This window comes from Bison bison, unplaced genomic scaffold (assembly GCF_000754665.1).
Source record: "Bison bison bison isolate TAMUID 2011002044 unplaced genomic scaffold, Bison_UMD1.0 scf7180017864384, whole genome shotgun sequence".
NCBI classification, from domain to species: Eukaryota; Metazoa; Chordata; class Mammalia; order Artiodactyla; family Bovidae; genus Bison; species Bison bison.
Genome location: NW_011494956.1, coordinates 1,289,055 through 1,310,198, shown reverse-complemented (window position 1 = coordinate 1,310,198; position 21,144 = coordinate 1,289,055). Strand labels below are relative to the sequence as shown.

The 21,144-nt window shown below is 38.0% G+C and overlaps 1 protein-coding gene across 1 annotated transcript in view; it reads left to right on the top strand.

Annotated features, from left to right (window-relative positions):
* The first annotated feature begins 1,420 nt into the window (after positions 1-1,420).
* Positions 1,421-21,144, top strand: part of CPA3 (carboxypeptidase A3 (mast cell)) — a 32,169-nt gene continuing 12,445 nt past the window's right edge. Inside the window, exons 1-9 of the mRNA XM_010858122.1 lie at positions 1,421-1,505; positions 1,603-1,678; positions 4,716-4,840; positions 12,835-12,937; positions 13,047-13,148; positions 14,573-14,674; positions 16,882-16,992; positions 18,063-18,153; positions 19,537-19,739. Coding sequence (XP_010856424.1) covers positions 1,438-1,505; positions 1,603-1,678; positions 4,716-4,840; positions 12,835-12,937; positions 13,047-13,148; positions 14,573-14,674; positions 16,882-16,992; positions 18,063-18,153; positions 19,537-19,739 — 981 coding nt within the window. The 5' untranslated portion in view covers positions 1,421-1,437. The remainder of the gene's footprint in view (positions 1,506-1,602; positions 1,679-4,715; positions 4,841-12,834; positions 12,938-13,046; positions 13,149-14,572; positions 14,675-16,881; positions 16,993-18,062; positions 18,154-19,536; positions 19,740-21,144) is intronic.

The window sequence follows — 21,144 nt, the reverse complement described above, 5'->3', positions numbered from 1 at the left end:
CCAGATTCAATTGTCTGACTCCATCACCTGCAACGATAGTTGCTGTTCAGTTGCTAAGTTGTGTCCTACTCTTTGTGATCTCGTGGACTGTAGTGTTCCAGAATTCACTGTCCTTCATTATCTCCTGGAGTTTGCTCAGATTCATGTCCATGAAGTCACTGATGCTATCTAACTCTCTCATCCTCTGCTGCCCTCTTCTATTTACCTTCACTCTTTCCCAGCATCAAGGTCTTTTCCAATGAGTCAGTTCTTCACATCAGGTGGCCAAATTATTGGAGTTTCAGCTTCAGCATCCATCCTTCCAGTGAATATTCAAGGCTGATTTCTTTAGGACAGGCTGGTTTGATCCCCTTGCAGTCCAAGGGACCCTCAAGAGTCTTCTCCAACACAGCAATTCGAAAGCATCAATTCTTCAGCGCTCAGCGTTCTTTACAGTCCAGCTCTCATATCTGTACATTAAATAGTTCATACATTTAATATTTAATATGTCTCTATAGTGTTATATTATCCCCTAAGCAAAATGATACAATTGTTTGATTCCCTAGATTATTTTTAAAAAATGTAAATATAAAAAGAAGACTATCAATTGCTTTGAAACATTAAAGTTAAGTCATAAACCTAAAAAAAAATAAATAAATAAATAAAAATAAAATTTAGACAGTGAACATAACAACGTTTTCCAGATTACTCCTAATATTTTAGTATATTCAAAATAATTTGTAATATAAACATTTTTAATTTAACAACTTACAATGGGGCCTCAAAAGCATAGTTTTTGCCATCAAGGTTCTGTGGCCAGATACCCTAATTCCTCCAAGTTTCCAAGTGCAAATTTAAACCAATTTCTTCCATCATTTACATCAAGCACATGACAGAGCAGTATTTTAGAACAAAGAATTGGATTCAAAGGTCAATTCTGTGAACTTACTAACTCTGCTCCCTTGGGCAAAAGTGAAAGTGTGAGTCACTCAGTCGTGCCAGACTCTTTGTGACCTCGTGGACTATAGCCCGCCTGGCTCCTTTGTCCAAGGAATTCTCTAGGCAATCATCCTGGAGTGGGTAGCCATTCTCTTCTCCAGGGGATCTTTCCAACCCAGGGATCAACACCAGATCGCCTGCACTGTATGCGGGCTCTTTACCATCTGAGACACCAGACAAGTTATTTGCTAAACAAGGAAATTTGCCTCCCATTCCATCTGTACAATGGGAATCCTTAATTGTAAAAGGTATACGAGGAGCACGGAATTCACCTGTCACAAAGAGGGCAATTAGTGTAACATTGCCACCCTACTCCCCTCCCCAACTAGAAAATGGTGGGGCAAAGGGGTGGGGGGCACATTCTACCCACCAGAACCCAAAGAGGAAATTAGCTGTTCATCCAGATAAGAGTTGAGACATAAAACCAGCAGAGTGTCTTTGGGCAGGCAAAGAAGAACCATGAGGTTCCTCCTGCCTGTGGGTTTGATCGCCACCACCCTTGCAATTGCTCCTGTCCGCTTTGACGGGTAAATCTCACGGCCCTGTGCTCCAGACTGTGTTTGGGAAGCCAGAGAGGAAATGCTTCTTTCCAGTTCACGTGTTCCACCTTTTGTGTTCTTACAGGGACAAGGTGCTCCGTGTGAAGCTCCAGGATGAAAAACAAGCAAACATCATCAAGGACTTAGTCAAAACCAGCCAGGTAAAGCAAGGCTATCTTATCTTTTCTATTTCCTAAAACCTTCTCCTTTTGTCTTTTATTTTTAACACCCACAGAGCTACCAAAGACAAAGATTGGGGGAAATGGTGATAATTGGATAACTCAACTCACTGCTAATCCTTTCGTTGTTTCTGTTTATTTTTCTCCAAATTACCACTTCTTTTTCCCATCCAAAAACTTTGCAAACAACAGCATTTTCTAGGTGGAACTGTGAAATAGCGAGACATTCCTGACCTTTATCATGGCCTCTTCTTCAACCTTGACAGTTCCTGCCTACTCCATTCTCCTTACTACCATCTGGATCTATACCAGTGGTCTACTTTCTGTGGCATAATCATAATTATGATTACATCAAGGTACTGCTTAACTGATAACATCAATGTACTGTTTGATAATACCAAGAAGTGTCCCTTTCTAAGAGCAGATCCATTTTGAAAGAAAACTCTTAAAGTTTGCTCTATCTTTTAAAATCCAATGGACTAAAGTAATCATTTTATCGTTTGTTCAACTGCTCCTCTGTACAAGACACACTGTTCTAGCCACCTTGTTGTTATTCAGTCACTAAGTTGTGTCCAACTCTTTGCAACTCCATGAACTGCAGCACGCTAGGTTTTCCCTGTCCTTCACTGTCTCCCAGAGTTTGCTCAAATACATCATTTCAAATTCATTAGATTTTCAATGTCTGTGTCCCAATTTAACGTGTTTAAAACAGAAGAATTGAAGTTCAAAGACAGTAAATTAAACGACCAAGATGACATGTCAAATTTAAACCCAGAATGGAATCCAAGATCTGTCTAGTCAGACACTCCCTTATTTCCACATCAAATCAATCTGCCTATACTAATTCCCAGATCTTTTTCAAATCCATACTTTCCTCTTCATTCCCCTGTCACTGCCAAATTCATGTCTGCTCTATCTTTTTCAGGGACAACTTCAATAGACAATTACAATTTCTCTTATGTTCAGGGTTCTAGTCTTGTCTCCCATGAAGTCAAGTCCATACTGCAACCTGATTGCTCTAAAATTGGACGCCTACATTCCTCTGTTTGAAGGTTTTCAGTGAGAGGTGGCCTAGTATGGAAAGAGCATGGTCTTCGGAGGTTCAAATCCTAGTTTTACATTAGCTCTGTGTCCTTAGGCAAGTTACTTAACCTCTCTGGGCTTCAATTTCCTCCTCTGTGAAGTGGGGACATAATAATCATACCTACTTCCTAAAGTTATTATAAAGACTAAATGAGCTAATATTGGGGTAATGCTCAGCGCCTGGTCATAATAAGTACTGTAGAAGCATCTTCTATTGATATCGATGTGGTATTCCAAGAACTTCATAATCTCCAACCTCTGTACTCCACCCTCTTTCTTACCCTTCAAGCACTATTAATACCAAACACTCACCCACATTGGCCCTATACACCTTTTCTCGGGAGGAATGTATTTTCCTCTTTACTTGGCTAAATGCCACTTATTCTTCAAGATCCAGCTCAGGCAGTACCTCCTGGAGAAAGTCCCTCTCTGTTCATCAACTCTCATGACCCAGATGGGTTGCTTCTTGTGCTCCTAGAAACAACCTTGTGCTTGCCCCTGGCATGGGTAAGCATGTTGGAAATGCATAGATGGCTCTGTCTTCCACATTAAGCTCCTTGCTTCTCTTTTATTAACCGCCACAGCCCTGGCATCCAGCTCTGCACCTGATGCTTATTTAGTTCATGCAAGTCCACTGAGCCCTAAACTCTTGCCCTATGCTTCCCTGGTGGCTCAGTTGTAAAGAATCCACCTGCCAATGCAGGAGACTCATTTTTGATTCCTGGGTCAGGAAGATCCCCTGGAGAAGGGCATGGCAACCCACTTCCGTATTCTTGCCTGGAGAATCCCTTGGACAGAGGAGCCTGGCAGCCTAGAGTCCATGGGGTTGCAAAAGAGTTGGACGTGACTTCGCAACTAAACAACAACAACAAATTCATGCACCATATAACCCTGTTAGGATAGAGAAATTGCTATTGTGATGGCCTAACTCGCCTTTAAATCATTCTTATACCTCACAGATGTCTACTTTATACTGTAGCCTTTTGATCAAAACAAACCAACAAATATTGGTTGGTTCCCAGCAGCCTTTTACTGGAACAGGACTGACCTAGAAGTAGAATGGGATTCATCTACAGAACAGCCAGGCAGACTCAGCTATGCCCACAAGCTTGGCACGATGGGTGGAAAGTGAGCATTTTCTCCACATTTCCAAGGCTGGGAACTGATAACGTCATTTGGTTTCACAATTGAGTATGATTTTCAAGAATAAGAACTGGGAACTTCTAAAATGATTTTACTCTGAATTCTGTTCACCAAATTTCTGAAATTCTCAGCTAGCAGAAAATAAAGAGCAGGGAACCAGCAGTTGCTAAATATTGTGTGGCCCAGTTGTCATAGCTGTCTCATAACCTCCACAAGACTCCCAATGGAGGGCTGTTAGCTCCATTTCTTAGGAGGAGGACTGAAACTCAAAGAGTTTTAGTAATCTGCCCAAGGACATACTGCTGGGAAAATGACAGGGCTAGAGAATATGTCTTCACTGGACACAATCTTTCCAGGAATTCCAGAGTTTACAGGGACATCTGGTTCTGAGGGAGGCCTGACTCAAGAGCAGGGGCAGGGGAGGAAGAAGCCACATATTAATCCATATTCCCAACCAGAGGCAGATGCTGTGGCTAAATCAGTTATGAAACAACTCCAACTGGTGGTAGAAGAAAACAGATTAACCAAAAGCTGATCATTCTTTTTGCATTTGAATATATTATGTCCAAAAAAATATGATCATTACAATAGCTTTTTTCCCACTGCCTAATAGTCAACAGTTTTTAAATATATTTGCAAAAATCTCATAGGTTTATTAAGAGAAGAGCTCATACTTCAGACACGTTGAACGCTAAATTCCTTTCATTGCATATGACACGTGGTCATTTATTAATAAATATGTGTTGCTTGAGCAAATAAACAACTGTGACTAACACTGAACTCATCTGCACAGCTTGACTTCTGGTACCCAGACGCCACCCACCATGTAGCTGCTAACATGACAGTGGATTTCCAAATCAGTGCAAAGGAATCCCAGTTTGTTGAGTCTGCATTGGATCAAAATCAAATGCACTATGAGTAAGTCCTATGAAAATATTCAAATGTGTTAGATACTCAAAGTCTGCTGCTGCTGCTGCTAAGTCGCTTCAGTCATGTCTGACTCTGTGAGACCCCATAGACGGCAGCCCACCAGGCTTCCCCGTCCCTGGGATTCTCCTGGCAAGAACACTGGAGTGGGTTGCCATTTCCTTCTCCAATGCATGAAAGTGAAAAGTGAAAGTGAAGTCGCTCAGTCATGTCGGACTCCTAGCGACCCCATGGACTGCAGCCTACCAGGCTCCTCTGTCCATGGGGTTTTCCAGGCAAGAGTACTGGAGTGGGGTGACATTGCCTTCTCCGACTCAAAGTCTGAGGAGTCTTGAAATTGAAAGGAGAGTATAATTTTATATTGGGGCCCCTCAAAATGAATGCTCTATCTAAGAAATAACACTTACTGTTGCCTCCAAACAGAGTATGGAGGCCTGCTTATAAAAATGATGAGCTCAAACCAGGTACTCAAGTTCTATCTTATGTTTATTATGATCTGCAAGAATGACAGTTATGGTATCTGCCATCCCTAAAACTCAACCCCCGGTGAGGACAAAGAGCATGTGAGCAGGCATGGATGGTCTGGTCACACTCATTACTCCTGACAGGTAATCAGCCCGGAACTCAGCACTACTGATGACTACCAGCATTGCATTTTTTTTTTCATTATTTAAACTTTTTATTTTATACTGGAGTATAGCCAAGTAACAATGTTGTGATAGTTTCAGGTACACAGCAAAGCAACCCAGCCATATATATATATATATATATGTATCCATTCTCCCCCAAACTCCCCTCCTATCCAGGCTGCCACATGACATTGAACAGAGTTCCTTGTGCCCGCACCAGATTCTTATATTCAAATTCTCCTGATACATAAAAAGAGACCCAAAGTACATTGTTTACCTTTGAGTCAGAGATGTTGGAATATAAAATTTATAATAAATAATTCTTTATGAAAGAAATTCTTCCTCAGAGAAAGCAAAACAACACAGTAAAATAAGACTTAAATCTAAGAGGAGAGAATTCTCAAATGGCCTAAGATGCAGAAATGAGTCACTGTGGTCCCATAGAGAAATAAGAGGAAATTAGAAATTATCTAGCACTAGCCATGGGTCATGCACACACAGTCTGGGCCCTAGGGCAACAAATAAGAAGGGAGCTCAGAGATGAATACCACAAATCAACATATACTAGAGAAAATAAAGTGTGTTTTTATACTTTAAAATATTTAGCAGTTTGATGTACTGAGCGGTCCTGTTTGAACTCCCCCAGCCCTTGTCATTCCAGCAGCACCCTTTACAGGAACCCCATCACTCAAAATTGCTACACCTTAGTTCTTTCTTTTTGATTTAATATTTCATGCCTCTGCTACCTAACAGTGCTGTTAGCTCAAAAAACCTTCTACTTCTGGTTCAAAGATCCTACAGTGTCATATCAGAGAGAGGGATTTATTGCTGCTTATCATGACTTGATTGTATTTATTAAACTGCTACAATATCCCTAACAAATTTAAATACTATTAAAGGAAATACATACATAGACAAGTAAACAAAAAACATTCTTGCCTATGGCTTAGAGTCACAGGTTATTATGTGTGATTATTGTTGGTCACTATCTTTGTTTTTGCCATTGTTTCAAGAAGGCTGTGAAACAAACGTGTAAGTGCATGTATGGTGAGAATATATTCAAAAGTAAGTTATTCCTTGGGGTTTAATCACTGTCATATCTGACTCTTTTGCAACTCCATGGACTATAGCTTGCCAGGCTCCGCTGTCCATGGGATTTTTCAGGCAAGAATACTGGAGTGGGCTGCCATTTCCTTTTCCAGGGGATCTTTCAGACCCAGGGATTGAACCCATGTCTCCTTCATTGGCAGGAGGATTCTTTCCCACTGAACCACCAGGAAAGTTAATATATTGGGAGAACATATTCAAAATTATTAATCTAAACATTTTTAATTAATACATTGATAAGTTTTTCTATAATTTTATAAACTGTACCATTAAAATTAGAAGCAGACACTTTATAAACATAAGATCACAGAAATTAGTAGGACATTACGGACTCTGGGCTTATGCTGAGGTTGATATGCTGTCTTGAATATTTCTAAAAGAAATCACCCCTCTACACTATATACTTCCTGGTGACCATCTCGTGAATCACTTGAAAGCCAGACTTCTAAAATATGTGCCTCGATTTATACAATTTTCACTTTACTTCATTAATACAAACCTGACCCAGATTACTTATGATCAACTAATTCTTACAAAGTATCTAGCCCAAGCTAAAATAAATTTTAGCTAACTACATTTTCCTCAATATCCTGATACTGTAGACAAGAAGCTGACTGCTTGACACTGAGTGTGGTTAGTAGAATAGATCACTGTGACAGGAGACGCCAAGGCAGGAGGCTTCCAGCCATCCATTTTATCAGCCCTTATTCCTCTTTGGCCTTCTCCAAGCTTGGAACAAGTCTGACTCAAACAGAGGTCTAAATCCAGATCCTCATAAACAGTGTGCTTTTCGTTTTGTCATATGCCAAGTACTTTCTTTCTATTTACATCAAGAAGCAAAGGGTTAAACTACCTATAAAAATTAGTTTTATCTAATTAGGATATGATTTCTAGAAATTGGCCCAAATTAGCCACAGTTGTGGGAAAGCCACATAATCAGATAGTTACCTTCCTCGGAAATATAAATATGTAAAGTGATCTGTGCAGACAAGAACTATTTAAATTCTTGTCTCCAAGTACTAATTATATAGATAATTTTATTTGCATATTAATTACATGTGTTACTTGGTGTCAGTCAGTAACAGAAGTGGGTTCTAAGCACAGAAACATCTGGTTGGGCCAGACACCAGTTTGAATAAAACCACATTAAGAGGCTGGTTTGACACAATGATTTACTTAGACACCCCTCATTAGACAGTGCATAGAAACCACTATTTAGTTTAAAGCATCTGTGTGATATATTTTTTTTAATTTCCAGAAAATTAAATTACCAAGACAGATTTTACCTTAAAAGTAGCACGTTTGCTCCCTTTCCCACAGAAAAAGAGCAACAGGATAACTAGAGACTGTCAGCAGCAGCACACACATCAGCGGTGGTACCCTTTCCCTCCTGCTAAATAAAAATTAGTGCCTTAAAGTTTATTATCTAACATAGAAATATGCCTCCAATGTTGGGGGAAATCCATGTCCATAAGAGCCGAGTAGGATACAAGGTAATTCAACTAGGGAGTTCCTGGAGAGAATTGAGATCATGCAGAAACCTGGAATCATGCTTTTTGAGTAGACCCGCTGTCTATGGAGTCCCACAGAGTCGGACATGACTGAAGAGACTTAGCAGCAGCAGCAGCACCCTGCAGGAATGTGGGTATCAGGGAGAGGTAGTCCAAACCAATTTATCAGGCAGCATAACATGACTCTGCCTCCCTAAAACATCCTTCCCCACTGCACTTACACACACACACACACACACACATACGCACACTCCAAAACTCATGGTAACACATACACTGGCCCACAGTTCTCTATTCCTTTTTTTTTTTTTAATTGAAGTACTTTGAGTACAATATTAGTTTCAGGTGTATAGCACAGTGTTTCCATATTTTCATAGATTATACTCCTTTAAAATTTATACCAATTGTTGATTCATGTTGTGGTTTCACAGAAAACAAAATTCTGTAAAGCAATTATCCTTCAATTAAAAAATAAATTTTTAAAAACTTATTACAAAATAATGGTTATAATTCCATTTTATACAGTATATTCTTACCTGTTCTTATAAAAGCAGTTTGTATCTCTTAATTCCATACCCCTATCTTTTCCCTCTCCCCACTACTTTGCTTTCTAAATCTGTGAATCTTTCTATTTTGTGATGTACATGTTCATTAGTTTTATTTTTTTAGATTCCATAAATAAGTGATATCATACAGTATTCATCTTTTTCTGTTTGACTTATTTCACGAAGCATATTATTATCTAGATCCATCCACTTTGCTGCAAAAAGATAATCTCATTCTTTTTATGGCTGAGTAATACTCTAATTATATGTATACCACATGTTCTTTATCCATTTGTCTATTGATGAACACTTGGTTTGCTTCTATATCCTGGGTGTATCTTTTCAAATTAGTGTTTTGTTTTTTTTGTTTTTTTTTCTGGATATGCACCCAGGAGCGGAATTGCTGAATCACATGGTAGTTCTAGTTTCAGTTTTTGGGGGAAGCTCCATACTGTTTTCCATAGTGTCTGTACCAATTTGCATTGCTACCAACAGTGGGAATGGACTCTCTGGACTCTCAATTATGTTCCATTGATCTATGTGTCTTTTTTGGTACCAGTACTCTACTGTTTTGATGACCTAGCTTAGTAGTATAGTCTGAAGTCAGAAAGAGTGATATCTCCAGCTAACCAAATCCAACAATATATAAAAAGGGTCGTACATCATGATTAAATGGGATTTATTCAGGGTTGCAAAGATGGTTCAATATTTGCAAATTACTCAATGTGATATACCACATTGACAAAAGGAAAGATTAAAAAATCACTTGATCATCTTAATAGAGATGACTAGGTACCTGCGGTCACCTAATCTATGACAAAGGAGACAAGAATATACAGTGGAGAAAAGACAGTTTCCTCAGTACGTGGGGCTACAAAAACTGAACTGCTACATGTGAAAGAATGAAATTAAAACATTGCCTAGTACCATACACAAAAAGTAACTCAAAATGGATCAAAAACCTAAATGTAAGGCCAGACACTCTAAAACTTTTAGAGGAAAACATAGAGAGAACATTCTTTGACATAAATTGCAGCAAAATCTTTTTTGACTCACTTCCTAAAATAATGAAAATAAAAACAAAAGTAAATAAATGAGATCTAATACAACTTAAAAGCTTTTGCACAGCAAAGGAAACCATAAACAAAACAAAAAAACAACCCTCAGAGTGGGAGAAAATATTTGCAAACAAAGCAACCAGCAAGGAATTAATCTTCAAAATATACACCTAGCTCATCCAGCTCAATATCAAAAAAACAAATAACCCAGTCCAAAAAATGGGCAGAAGATCTAAACAGACATTTCCCCGAAGAAGACATACAAATGGCCAAAAAGCACATGAAAAGATGCTCAACATCACTAATTATTAGAGAAATGCAGTCAAAACTACAGTGAGGTATCACCTCACACTGGTCAGAATGGCCAGCATCAAAAAATCTACAAACAATAAATGCTGGAGAGGGTGTGGAGAAAAGGTACCCTCTGACACTATTGGTGGGAAAGTAAACTGGTACAGACACTATGGAAAATATTCATGGAGGTTCCCTAAAAAACTAAAAATAGAGCTACCATATGACCCAGTAATCCCACTCATGGGCATATACCCAGAGAAAACCATAATTCAAAAAGATATATGCACCTCAAGACTCATTGCAGCACTGTTTACAAAAACGAGGACTTGGGGAAGTAACCTAAATGTCCATCAACAGAGGAACAGATTAAGAAAAAGTGATACATCTATACAATGGAATACTATTCAACCTTAAAAAAGAACAAAATAATGCCATTTGTAGCAACATGGATCTACAGATCATTATACTGAGTGAAGTCAGACACAGAAAGACGAGTATCATATGATATCACATGCATGCAGAATCTAAGAGACAGGGTACAAATGAATATATTTACAAAACATGAGTCACAGATATACAAAACGAACTTATGGTTACCAGGGGATATGGGGCAGGAGGGATAAACTGGGAGACTGGGATTGCCATATGCACACTACTGTATATAAAGTAGGTAACTAACAAGAACCTGCTGCATAATGCAGGGAACTCTACTAAGGACTCATAATGGCCTAATTGGGAAAAGAATCTTTAAAAAACAGTGGGCATATGTATTAATATATGTATAACTGATTCACTCTGCTGTATTCCTGAAATTAACACAACATTGCAAATCAACTATACTCCAATAAAAAAAGTTTTTTAATTAAATTGGAAGGAGACAGGTAAAATTATCACTATTTGCAGAAGATAAGATACTTTACATAGATAATCCTAAAGTCTCTATCCAAAAACTATTAGAATAAATGAACGCAGCAGTTGCAGGATACAAGATTAATAAGCATTATCTGTTGCTTTTCTATATGCTAACATGAACTATCAGAAAGAGAGTAAAAAAAAAAATTCTGCTTTAAATTGTATCAAAAAGAATAAAATACCTGAGAATAAACTTAACCAAGGTTGTGAAAGACCTATACTCTGAAAACCATAAAATACTGATGAAGGAAACTACCGATCCCATGCCCTTGGATTGGAAAAACTAATATTATTAAGATGCCCATACTACTCAGAGCAATCTACAGATTTAATGCAATCCCTATTAGAATACCCAGGATGTTTTTCACAGAACTAAAACAAATAATCCTAAAATTTTTATGCACCCACAAAAAAAAAAAAATACACACACACAAATTGCCAAAGCAATCTCCATTCCTACTAAAAGCAGCAGATGGAAGGAGCCATGAAATTGTTAAAATAAGATTCGTTTTGCCTCTGCTCTGAACTAACCTGCTCCCTGATCTTGAGACTCAGGCTTTGTGGAGAGCTGATCAACTGAGCAAACTTCGTAGAAGCCTCAGTAGACTAAGAAGAGTTTAGATCTGACAGCAATACCCTGGGCTTTCCCTCCTTGTGATGGATAACTGTTGTATAATGGTTCACAGCTAGAGTATTGAAGTCAGACATTTCTAGGCTCAATTTCAACTTCTGTATTTTAGTTATATCAATGTTGGAAATCTACCTAACATCTATGAAAATGGGAGTTATAATGGTACCAGATTAATAGTGTTGATGTAAAGATTAAGTGATAAAATGTAAATACCATGCTGAACAGAATGTCTGGCGCATAAGAAAGACTCGATAAACACTGGCCATTTACATCATTAAATCCTCAGGGGTGATTATCCTTTCACCTATATTTAGGAATATTTTTTAACAAATTAAGTAAATCTTGGAGTGCTAAAATAATATTTAAGAGAAAGTATTTTGGTTTCATCTACTTAAACCTGGCTGCTGGTTAGTGGAAGGCCTCAGGAAAATAACATCTGGACATGGATCTTAATTTCCAGCCTTAGGCTTAATTTCTAGTTCCCATCAGCAGCAATCTGGCACCATTCTGATGTCCTCATGCAGCTGCATATGTGGGAAGGTCGTATTTCAGCTCACACGATTTTCTTTTGCCGCTGTTATCACAAGAGCTAAACTGATATGTGTAAGTCTAAAAATATTCTTAGATACGAGCTTCCTGTGACTAATTAATACTGCCATATGTTACCAATCAACCTCTGAGACCATAAAAAATCTCTCTTTTGCCTGGTTCCTCTGCTTTTAATGCAGGTGGAGCAAAAGCCACAAGCCCTCTTTAGAGTTTAAGACAATTAAATATGGCTGCAGGGACAACCCAAAATATAATCTCCAAACTTCTCAGACTTCATGTGAGTTTTAGTGCACAACAGGCGCCCCTTGATTCCAAATGTGTTGTCAAATTTTTCTTTCTCAAAAATCCCAGATTCATTCTAAGCCAAAAGCCAAGCATACAGTGAGTTAACTATAACAGGCATAATAAAGTGCTTGTCAGTGATGTTAATGGGAATCAATATTCATGAGCAGTACATGGTCTCATGTCCTAAATAAACTCTAATTAGGAGTATACCTCACTTCTGTTCTTCCTCTAAACTCAGATCAGTCAATCAGCAAGAACAGCACAGCTCTAGATAAATGGGAAGACAGGAAGCCAGACACATGACATCATGACATATCTAAAAGACATGGTTAGAGAATCATGAAGAAACAGTATAAACTTGATCAAAGACAGAGATGAAGGAAGAGAAGATTTCTGCAAATGAAAGATAACTGTTTTTCTTTCCCCTGTAAGCGTGTATTTTATCATTTCCCCCTGTCAAACAGAATCTTGATTCACGATGTACAAGAAGAGGTTGAAAAACAGTTTGATGTTAAAGAAGATAACCCAGGCAGGCACAGCTATGCAAAATATAATAACTGGAACAAGGTATCGTATAAAATGCCTGTACTTCCAAAGAGAAAAATGTCACCCTCAACATTTGTTGTCACTTAGTTGTCTTTTATTCTAATCTCTCAAAATTGATTTTGTTCCTAAGATTGTTGCTTGGACTGAAAAAATGGTGCATAAGCATCCTAAAATGGTCTCTCGTATCAAAATTGGAACTACTGTTGAAGATAATCCACTGTATGTTCTCAAGGTAAAAGTAATTCAAGAACTACTGATTCTTACTATTGTCCAAAAATAGGAATCTAAGAGTTACTTTGTGGCACAACTAGCTAGTTTTTATTTATTTGTTGTTTATTTTTGGCTGTGCTGGGTCTTCATTGCTGCTCTGGCTTTTTCTCCAGTTGGGGTGAGCAGGGGCCACTTTTGCAGGTTTTTCATTGCAGAGGCTTCCCTTATTGTGGAGCACAGGCTGTAGGGCACACAGGCTTCAGTAGCTGGGGCTCCTGGGCTCTAGAGCATAGGCTCAATAGTTGTGGCACAGGGGCTTCGTTGCTCCTTGGCACGTGGGATCTTCCTAGACCGGGGATCAAACCCATGTCTCCTACACTGGCTGGCAGATTCTTATCTACTATGCCACCAGGGATGGCCCTAGCTAATTTTTAGACAATAAAAAGTCTTATTTCTTTGAAGAACATGTAAGCTTTAGACAACCATTCAAGAATAGAAGTGACAGATGGTTTTAGGTGGGACCAAGAAAGTCTATGAATAAACCACTTGACAGACACAGAGGACAAAACCAGACAAGTTTCTTATACTGTATCTTTATTACAAGAGCATATGATGTCCTGGTGTGTAAAACAGTTTTTCATCCATTAAAATTCAGGGAAATGGACAACTAAATGTCAAGCAGAAAAGAAATTTAAGAATCATATAATTGTAGGAGTCCAGTACAGTAAGTGAGGCATTTTAACTGTGTTGATAGGGATTTCTGTCTATGACTGAGTTGACAACTGCCATTCAGCTGCTGCTGGATTTCTGTACATCTGAAGACATTGCTCCCTAAAGCATTCTCTCAATAATTGAGAAGCCCTTCCCTACTCTGAATTCCCATCCATTCATGCTCTCCAACCACTCAAAACAAATATAAATTCTCCAAATGACAGCCCTTCAAATATCCAGCCCTATTCCTCCTCCCCACCGCAACACAACCAGAGAGTCTTTCCCACGTCTTGTTTATGAAGTAAGAAAAACAAAAGAAAATGGCAGAAACAGAAGCAACTTTATAATCTATATCGCAGACCAAAGGATGTTAGCAATAAAACAAGAAAAACAATAGATTGTGATTTTAAAATTAATTTATTTAATTTAATTGGAGGCTACTTTACAATATTGTGGTGGTTTTTGCCATCCATCAACATGATTTTTTAAAACTCTAAAAGCCACTCTGACATGAAGAAAAATTTTTGAAAAATATACTGTGAAATAGATGATGCAGTATATATTTTAAAGATACGTACCATGGTCCTCCCTGAGAGAAATAAGTGCACATGCAGTGACTCACGCAACAGGAGACAGGTGAAATAATTGCTTTGAGACTATGATTGAGTTCTTGAACAACAAGAGATCAGGGTGTGAGTTCATGTAAAATAACATCTCAAATTTATTTTTTAAAAGATTGCAGGAAAGGATAAAAGAAGAAAGGCTATTTTTATGGACTGTGGCATTCATGCACGAGAATGGATCTCCCCAGCCTTCTGCCAGTGGTTTGTCTATCAGGTAAATCAAGTGGAACATTCACACAATTCTCCTTTGACTGTCAAGTCTCCAGAACTTCACTGGGTGGCAACACCCCTTTACAAATGAGTGCAGTTCCACTTAACTAGAAGAGCCCACATTTGGTGCTGTCAGGGAATAAAACACTCTGGATTTTACTCATCGTTGAGGTTTTTTATAAAATTGACACCTTCCTTCAAACTTATTGAAATCCAGATGATGACTTATAAATTTTTTTTAAAAATTGGCTATTTTAATATGGTTTATCCTATAGTTAAGTATGGAAAATCTGAAACTATCTTTATACTTAAAATCTACAAAATTGGCCTTGCTTCGGTAAATTCAAAGCACAGAACACTAGTTCCCACTTAGATATTTAGTTGGCTACACACACTTTTGGAAGTTTCATACTTAAATTTCCTTTCCAAGTGAAAAATAACTCACTTTTTAAAAAAGTAAATCCAGTTTATGGGCTTCCCAGGTGGCATAGCAATTAAGAATCCACCTGCCAAGTGATGCAGCTTCGATCCCTGGGTTGGGAAGATCCCCTGGAGAAGAAAATGGCAACCCACTCCAGTATTCTTGCCTGAAGAATTCCATGGACAAGAGGAGCCTGGCAGGTTACAGTCCATGGATAGCAAAAGAGTCAGATACAATCTAGTGACTAAACAACAACAAATCCTGTTTATAAGTTTGTTGTTCCTCTCACTCTATTTCTATTGTATTCTGATTCCCACGATCTTTTAACTCTCTCTTTTCTGCCAACTTTTGCATATAACATGCTGCTGGAATACGACATCACAACCACTTTCAGGGCAAGTTTATTTCCACTAGGAATGAATCTGCCAATCGAACTGATTTATCCCTGCAGTTGTTTTAGTTCTTCAGCTGAGGGCTCTGCTTACTTAAGCCATAAAGGAACACACAAGATAGGCCTATAAGAAATATCTTTTCTTGGGACTTCCCTGCGGCCTAGTGGCTAAGAGTCTCAGCTCCCAGTGCGGGGGGCCCAGGTGCAAACCCTGCTCAGGGAACTAGGTCCCACATACCACAACTTAAGATCCCACTTGCTGCAATTTAAACCTGACACAAATAAATAAACTTATTTTTTAATGAAAAGAAACATCTTGGCTCTAGTGCAGATAAACGTGGAAGAGATTGTCCAAGAATAATGATAGAATTTAGTTAGCCAAAAAAGGCCAAATAATCAGAGAAATTTCCATCTGATGTGAGAAAAGTTGACTGGTCAATCTAAATATTCTAATTTTTTTATTAACAGAGTGTTTTTCTCTTTAATCTTACTTATAATTAATTCATGAATCCTCTCCAATATTTACATGTTCCTATGCTTACACACTCCAGAGAAAGCAATGGCACCCTACTCCAGTACGCTTGCCTGGAAAATCCCATGGACAGAGGAGCCTGGAAGGCTGCAGTCCATGGGGTCGCAAAGAGTCGGACACGACTAAGCGACTTCACTTTCACTTTTCACTTTCATACACTGGAGAAGGAAATGGCAACCCACTCCAGTATTCTTGACTAGAGAATCCCAGGGATGGCGGAGCCTGGTGGGCTGCCGTCAATTGGGTCGCACAGAGTCGGACACGACTGAAGCAACTTAGCAGCATGCTTACACACTCAATCTCTATTTACCTAAAGATGTGAGGGTAAGAATCTACTTAAATTGTACTGCTAATTTTTCAATTGGTGTTCATTCTTTCTATGAAATGTTATCTTGCATTCTACGTGTGGAATGATACTAGTCTTGGTAATTAAATGATCCTTTAAAGAATATCCGGGCTTCCCTTTGTGGCTCAGCTGGTAAAGAATCTGCCTGCAAAGTGGGAGACCTGAGTTCTATCCTTGGGTTGGGAAGATCCCCTGGAGAAGGGAAAGGCTACCCACTTCAGTATTCTGGCCTGGAGAATTCGATGGACTGTTCATGGGGTCGCAAAGAGTAGGACATGACTGAGTGACTTTCACTTTAAAGAATATTCGGTCAAATTCATTTCACTAGTCTGAATAAGTGTAATTTTTTCTGTCATCTATATGGGTCATTTATCTTTATGCAGTTTAGGTGAAATATGTTTGAAATAATGTGACCTTGGGCAAATGACTTAAGGAGTTGTCGTCATTACAATTATAACCACAGCTCTCCATATGGTAACTAAACTTTATACCAATAGCTTAATTTTTTCCTACTCCTACAGGCAACCAAAACTTATGGTAAAAACAAGATTATGACCAAACTCCTGGACCGGATGAATTTTTATGTTCTTCCTGTATTCAATGTTGATGGATATATTTGGTCATGGACACAGGTACTGATCTGTAATCTCCTGTTTGAATTTAGATAATATATTATTTACTGACTTTCATGCACATTGGGGCTTCCTAGGTAGCACTAGTCGTAAAGAATACATCTGTTAATGCAGAAGACAGAGCCGATGCAGGTTTGATCCCTGGGTCGGGAAGATTCCGTAGAGAAGGGCATGGCAACCCACTCCAGTATTCTTGCCTGGAGAATCCCATGGACAGAGGAGCCTACAGAGACAGGCTACAGTTCATAGGGTCACAAAGAGAAGGACATGGCTAAAGTGACTTAGTACGCATGTACGTTGATTGTTAGGCATTAAGTTTAAGGTTTAGCTAACCCATTAATTCCCAATTCAAAAACTCAATTTAGACTAAGGACAGCATGATTTCCTGGTTACACAGGAGTCCTTGAAATAATATGAAATTTCTGCTCCTGAAGCTAATAATGGAGAAAAATGAAATAAAGCAGTAATTATAAAGGAAATGTATGTTACACAATATGGTGAAAGTATTTATAGCTAAGAATAAAAGTCACTTAGAGACATTATGAACATACTGACTTCAGAACCAAAGTCACTGTATTCAATCAATTTGGGACAGAATCTGAAGTGAAATAATTATATCAAAAAATCAATAAAAGAGTGACACAGGTATCTGTCTTTTATGAGAATTCTTTATGCCCTGCTGTTGCTAAGATTAATTTTGAGATTTCGGACTGATACTATCACAAAAAGTTCTTTTCTGAAAATTATGCTCCAACAATCACAATTTGACCTGTATTATATCTGAATCTGTAAATGGTAAAAGGTGTAATGAAGTTAAAATTCAAACTACAGATAATTTCAGAACATCAGGGATTACTTTTTAATACTCAGAACTAAACAACAGTTTAAAATAGTAATATAAAAACAATGTTTCTGAAAATATTATAAGAAAAATGTATATTTTCTTTAATGAGTCTCAGGTTAACTATATAAATTTCAAATAAAGCTATAGACACCTGCAGAGAGAATCTGAAATAATCAAACTGAAAAACGTAAACTTGTATAAACACTTCCATCATTCAATCCTGTAGAACCGCATGTGGAGAAAAAATCGTTCTAGGAACCAAAATTCCAAATGCATTGGAACTGACCTCAACAGGAACTTTAATGTCTCATGGAACTGTAAGTAGCAGACAAGATCTCAAGGGAAATAGCTATAAAGAGTGTTTAGACACCAAATTTAGTTAAACTATCTACTTATTTTAGGAAAGATAGGTATTCACTAAGCATTAATTTTCTAATCTAAAAAATGAAAGATACATGTCCATCCCAAACTTCATAACTATCCCATCTCCCCAACTTTGCCCCCAGCAACCATAAGTTCACACTGCTATATTCAAAATGGATAACCAACAAGGACCTACTGTACAACACAGGGAACTCTGTTCAATGTTATGTGCCAGCCTGGATGGGAGGGGAGTTTGGAAGAGAATGAATACATGTATATATATATGGTTGAGTACCTTTGCTGTCCACCTGAAATTATCACAACATTGTTAATCACTATCCCAATACAAAGTAAAAAGTTTAAAAATAATAATAATAATTGTAAAAGAAAGCTATAACTAAAAATAAATGAAAGATAATCACCACTACTTTAGAAGTATTATGAATGTTTTGTTGAATGGGAGGAAGTAGGGGGTAGGATTGTTTATAAAACTATCTCTTACTTAATATATCTAGTTTGCTAAAAATCAGGTGCAACCCAGAAATTCATCTGAACAGCGGTCTCAACTCCCTTCCTGCCCTGGTCTGATAAAATTTGACAAATACCAGTGGTCAGAACCGACAAATAGGCAGTTCCTCGAATGTTTAGTGAAAAGAAACATCTGGGGCAAAGAAAGTGGAAAGGTTTCATAGAAAAGCAGAGGCCTGCTACACCAGATGATATACAGCTGCTACACAAATATGATTTTATCTACACAAATATGATTTTATGATTTTACACTCATTCAAGGAGAAACTACCAATACCCCAATTCATAAATTTCTTCTTTATCTAATACTGTTGAAAATACCACCTCAGCATCTAATTATATTCTACCTATTTTCATCTTCATCTAATTATATTTCACTTAGGGAATATGATAAAAACATATATCCCTAAGTGAAAGCTGCCTGATGAAACAGATTAAAGAAACTCAGACTCAAAGAAGGTAATGTACACCAGCCTCCAACAAGTCAAATCTGAGGCTGAACTGGAACTGACTCCAGGCCCATAGCTACTTCTGATGCATTATTCCCATGACCCTTAGAAAGGAAGAGAAATAAACAAGGCTAAGAATAAGAATAACAAGTGGGCTAAGTCTGTCATACTCTGTGTCATGTGTGCAAAGTACTGTATAGTGTCTGTAGCACCAGGGACACTGGGGAAGCCCATAAACCTGGAAGACTAAAATGTTAAAAAAAAAAAATGTGAATCTATATCAGAAGAGGTAGAGGCTGTACTGGGGGGTAGGGGAAGAAAGAGACAGATTTTGATCTCAATCCTCCATGTTCTCTGCAGCTTTCCCTAACACCAATGATCCGTGTCAGGAGATCTATCGGGGTCCTGCACCAGAGTCCGAGAAAGAGACCAAAGCAGTCAGTGACTTCATTCGAAGCCACCTAAAATCAATCAAGGCCTACATTACCTTCCATTCCTACTCCCAGATGCTGTTGTTTCCCTATGGGTATACATCAGAACTGCCACCGAACCACAAGAACCTGGTATGTAGGAAAAAGCCTGCGGTTTATGCATTGGTACCACCACTGCCTTCCAGTCTGTTCATCATTAACAACTTGGGTTATTTTGAAAAAAATTCACATTTTAATACCAAAGAAGAAAACTAGTGAAGTCTACCTTAGAGTTAAAATCAGTCTTACGTTAGTTTTTCATATGATAAACATATATAGATAATAAAACCTTTTGATGTGATTTTAAGATAAAGCCACTATGAAGAAAGGTCTAACCTACCAAAGTAGAATTCCATTACTATCCAGATGACTATGTAGTTAAATGTCATAACATAAAACATAAAGAGCAAGAGCCTAAGACAACAGCAAATACATCTTGCTATTCCTATCCCAAGACATCAGATTTAAGGAGAGTCATTGTATTTTTATCTTCTTGATCAACTTGGAAATTATATTAATTTTAAGCTTCTGAACCAAAAAATATACTCTCTCCAAAATTTTGATCCACTTGGACTGCAAGGAGATCCAACCAGTCCATCCTAAAGGAGATCAGTCCTGAGTATTCATTGGAAGGACTAATGTTGAAGCTGAAACTCCAATACTTTGGCCACCTGATACGAAGAGCTGACTCATTTGAAAAGACCCTGATGCTGGGAAAGATTGAAAACAGGAGAAGGGGACGACAGAGGATGAGATGGCTGGATGGCATCACTGACTCAATGGACATGAGTTTGGGTGGACTCCAAGAGTTAGTGATGGACAGGGAGGCCTGGCATGCTGCAGTCCATGGGATCGCAAAGAGTCAGACATGACTGAGCGACTGAACTGAACTGAACTGAAGCATTCTTTTCCTTTCTATGAAAACTAGTTTGACCATGTTAGCTTAAAAAAAAAAAAAAAAACTTCTGCATATGAGTGATATTAAATATGTCTAACTGCTACAGAAGAAATAAAGCAGAAAACATTCATTGTCCCAGATCCCATGGGGCTAGCAAATATAATATCCAGTAAAAGCTGTAATTCTATCCTTCCTCAAAAAAAAAATTTTTTTTAGAGGTTACAGTTGTCCTTCTGACTTCAGTCAACTGTTTTCAACATTTAATTTTGAGTAGGAGCAGAGATTTGAACCAGTAATTAAAACTTTCTGTGTATATACAATAAATCTACAGGTAATATGTGGTCCATATGTGATCTGACTTTGGGAAAGACAAATATCTGATGCCAAAAACACCTCAGAGGAAAAAGAAAGAATATATTTTTTTAGAAGGAAGGCCAGAAGGCAGAAAGGAAAGAGGAAGGGAGAGAGGAAAGAGAAGTGAGTATAAAAGAAAGACAGAAACACAAAATGAGAAATGACTTTACTGTATATAACTAATTTCACATTTAGAAGGCCTCACATTAACAACTGGAGAAGGAAATGGCAACCCACTCCCATATT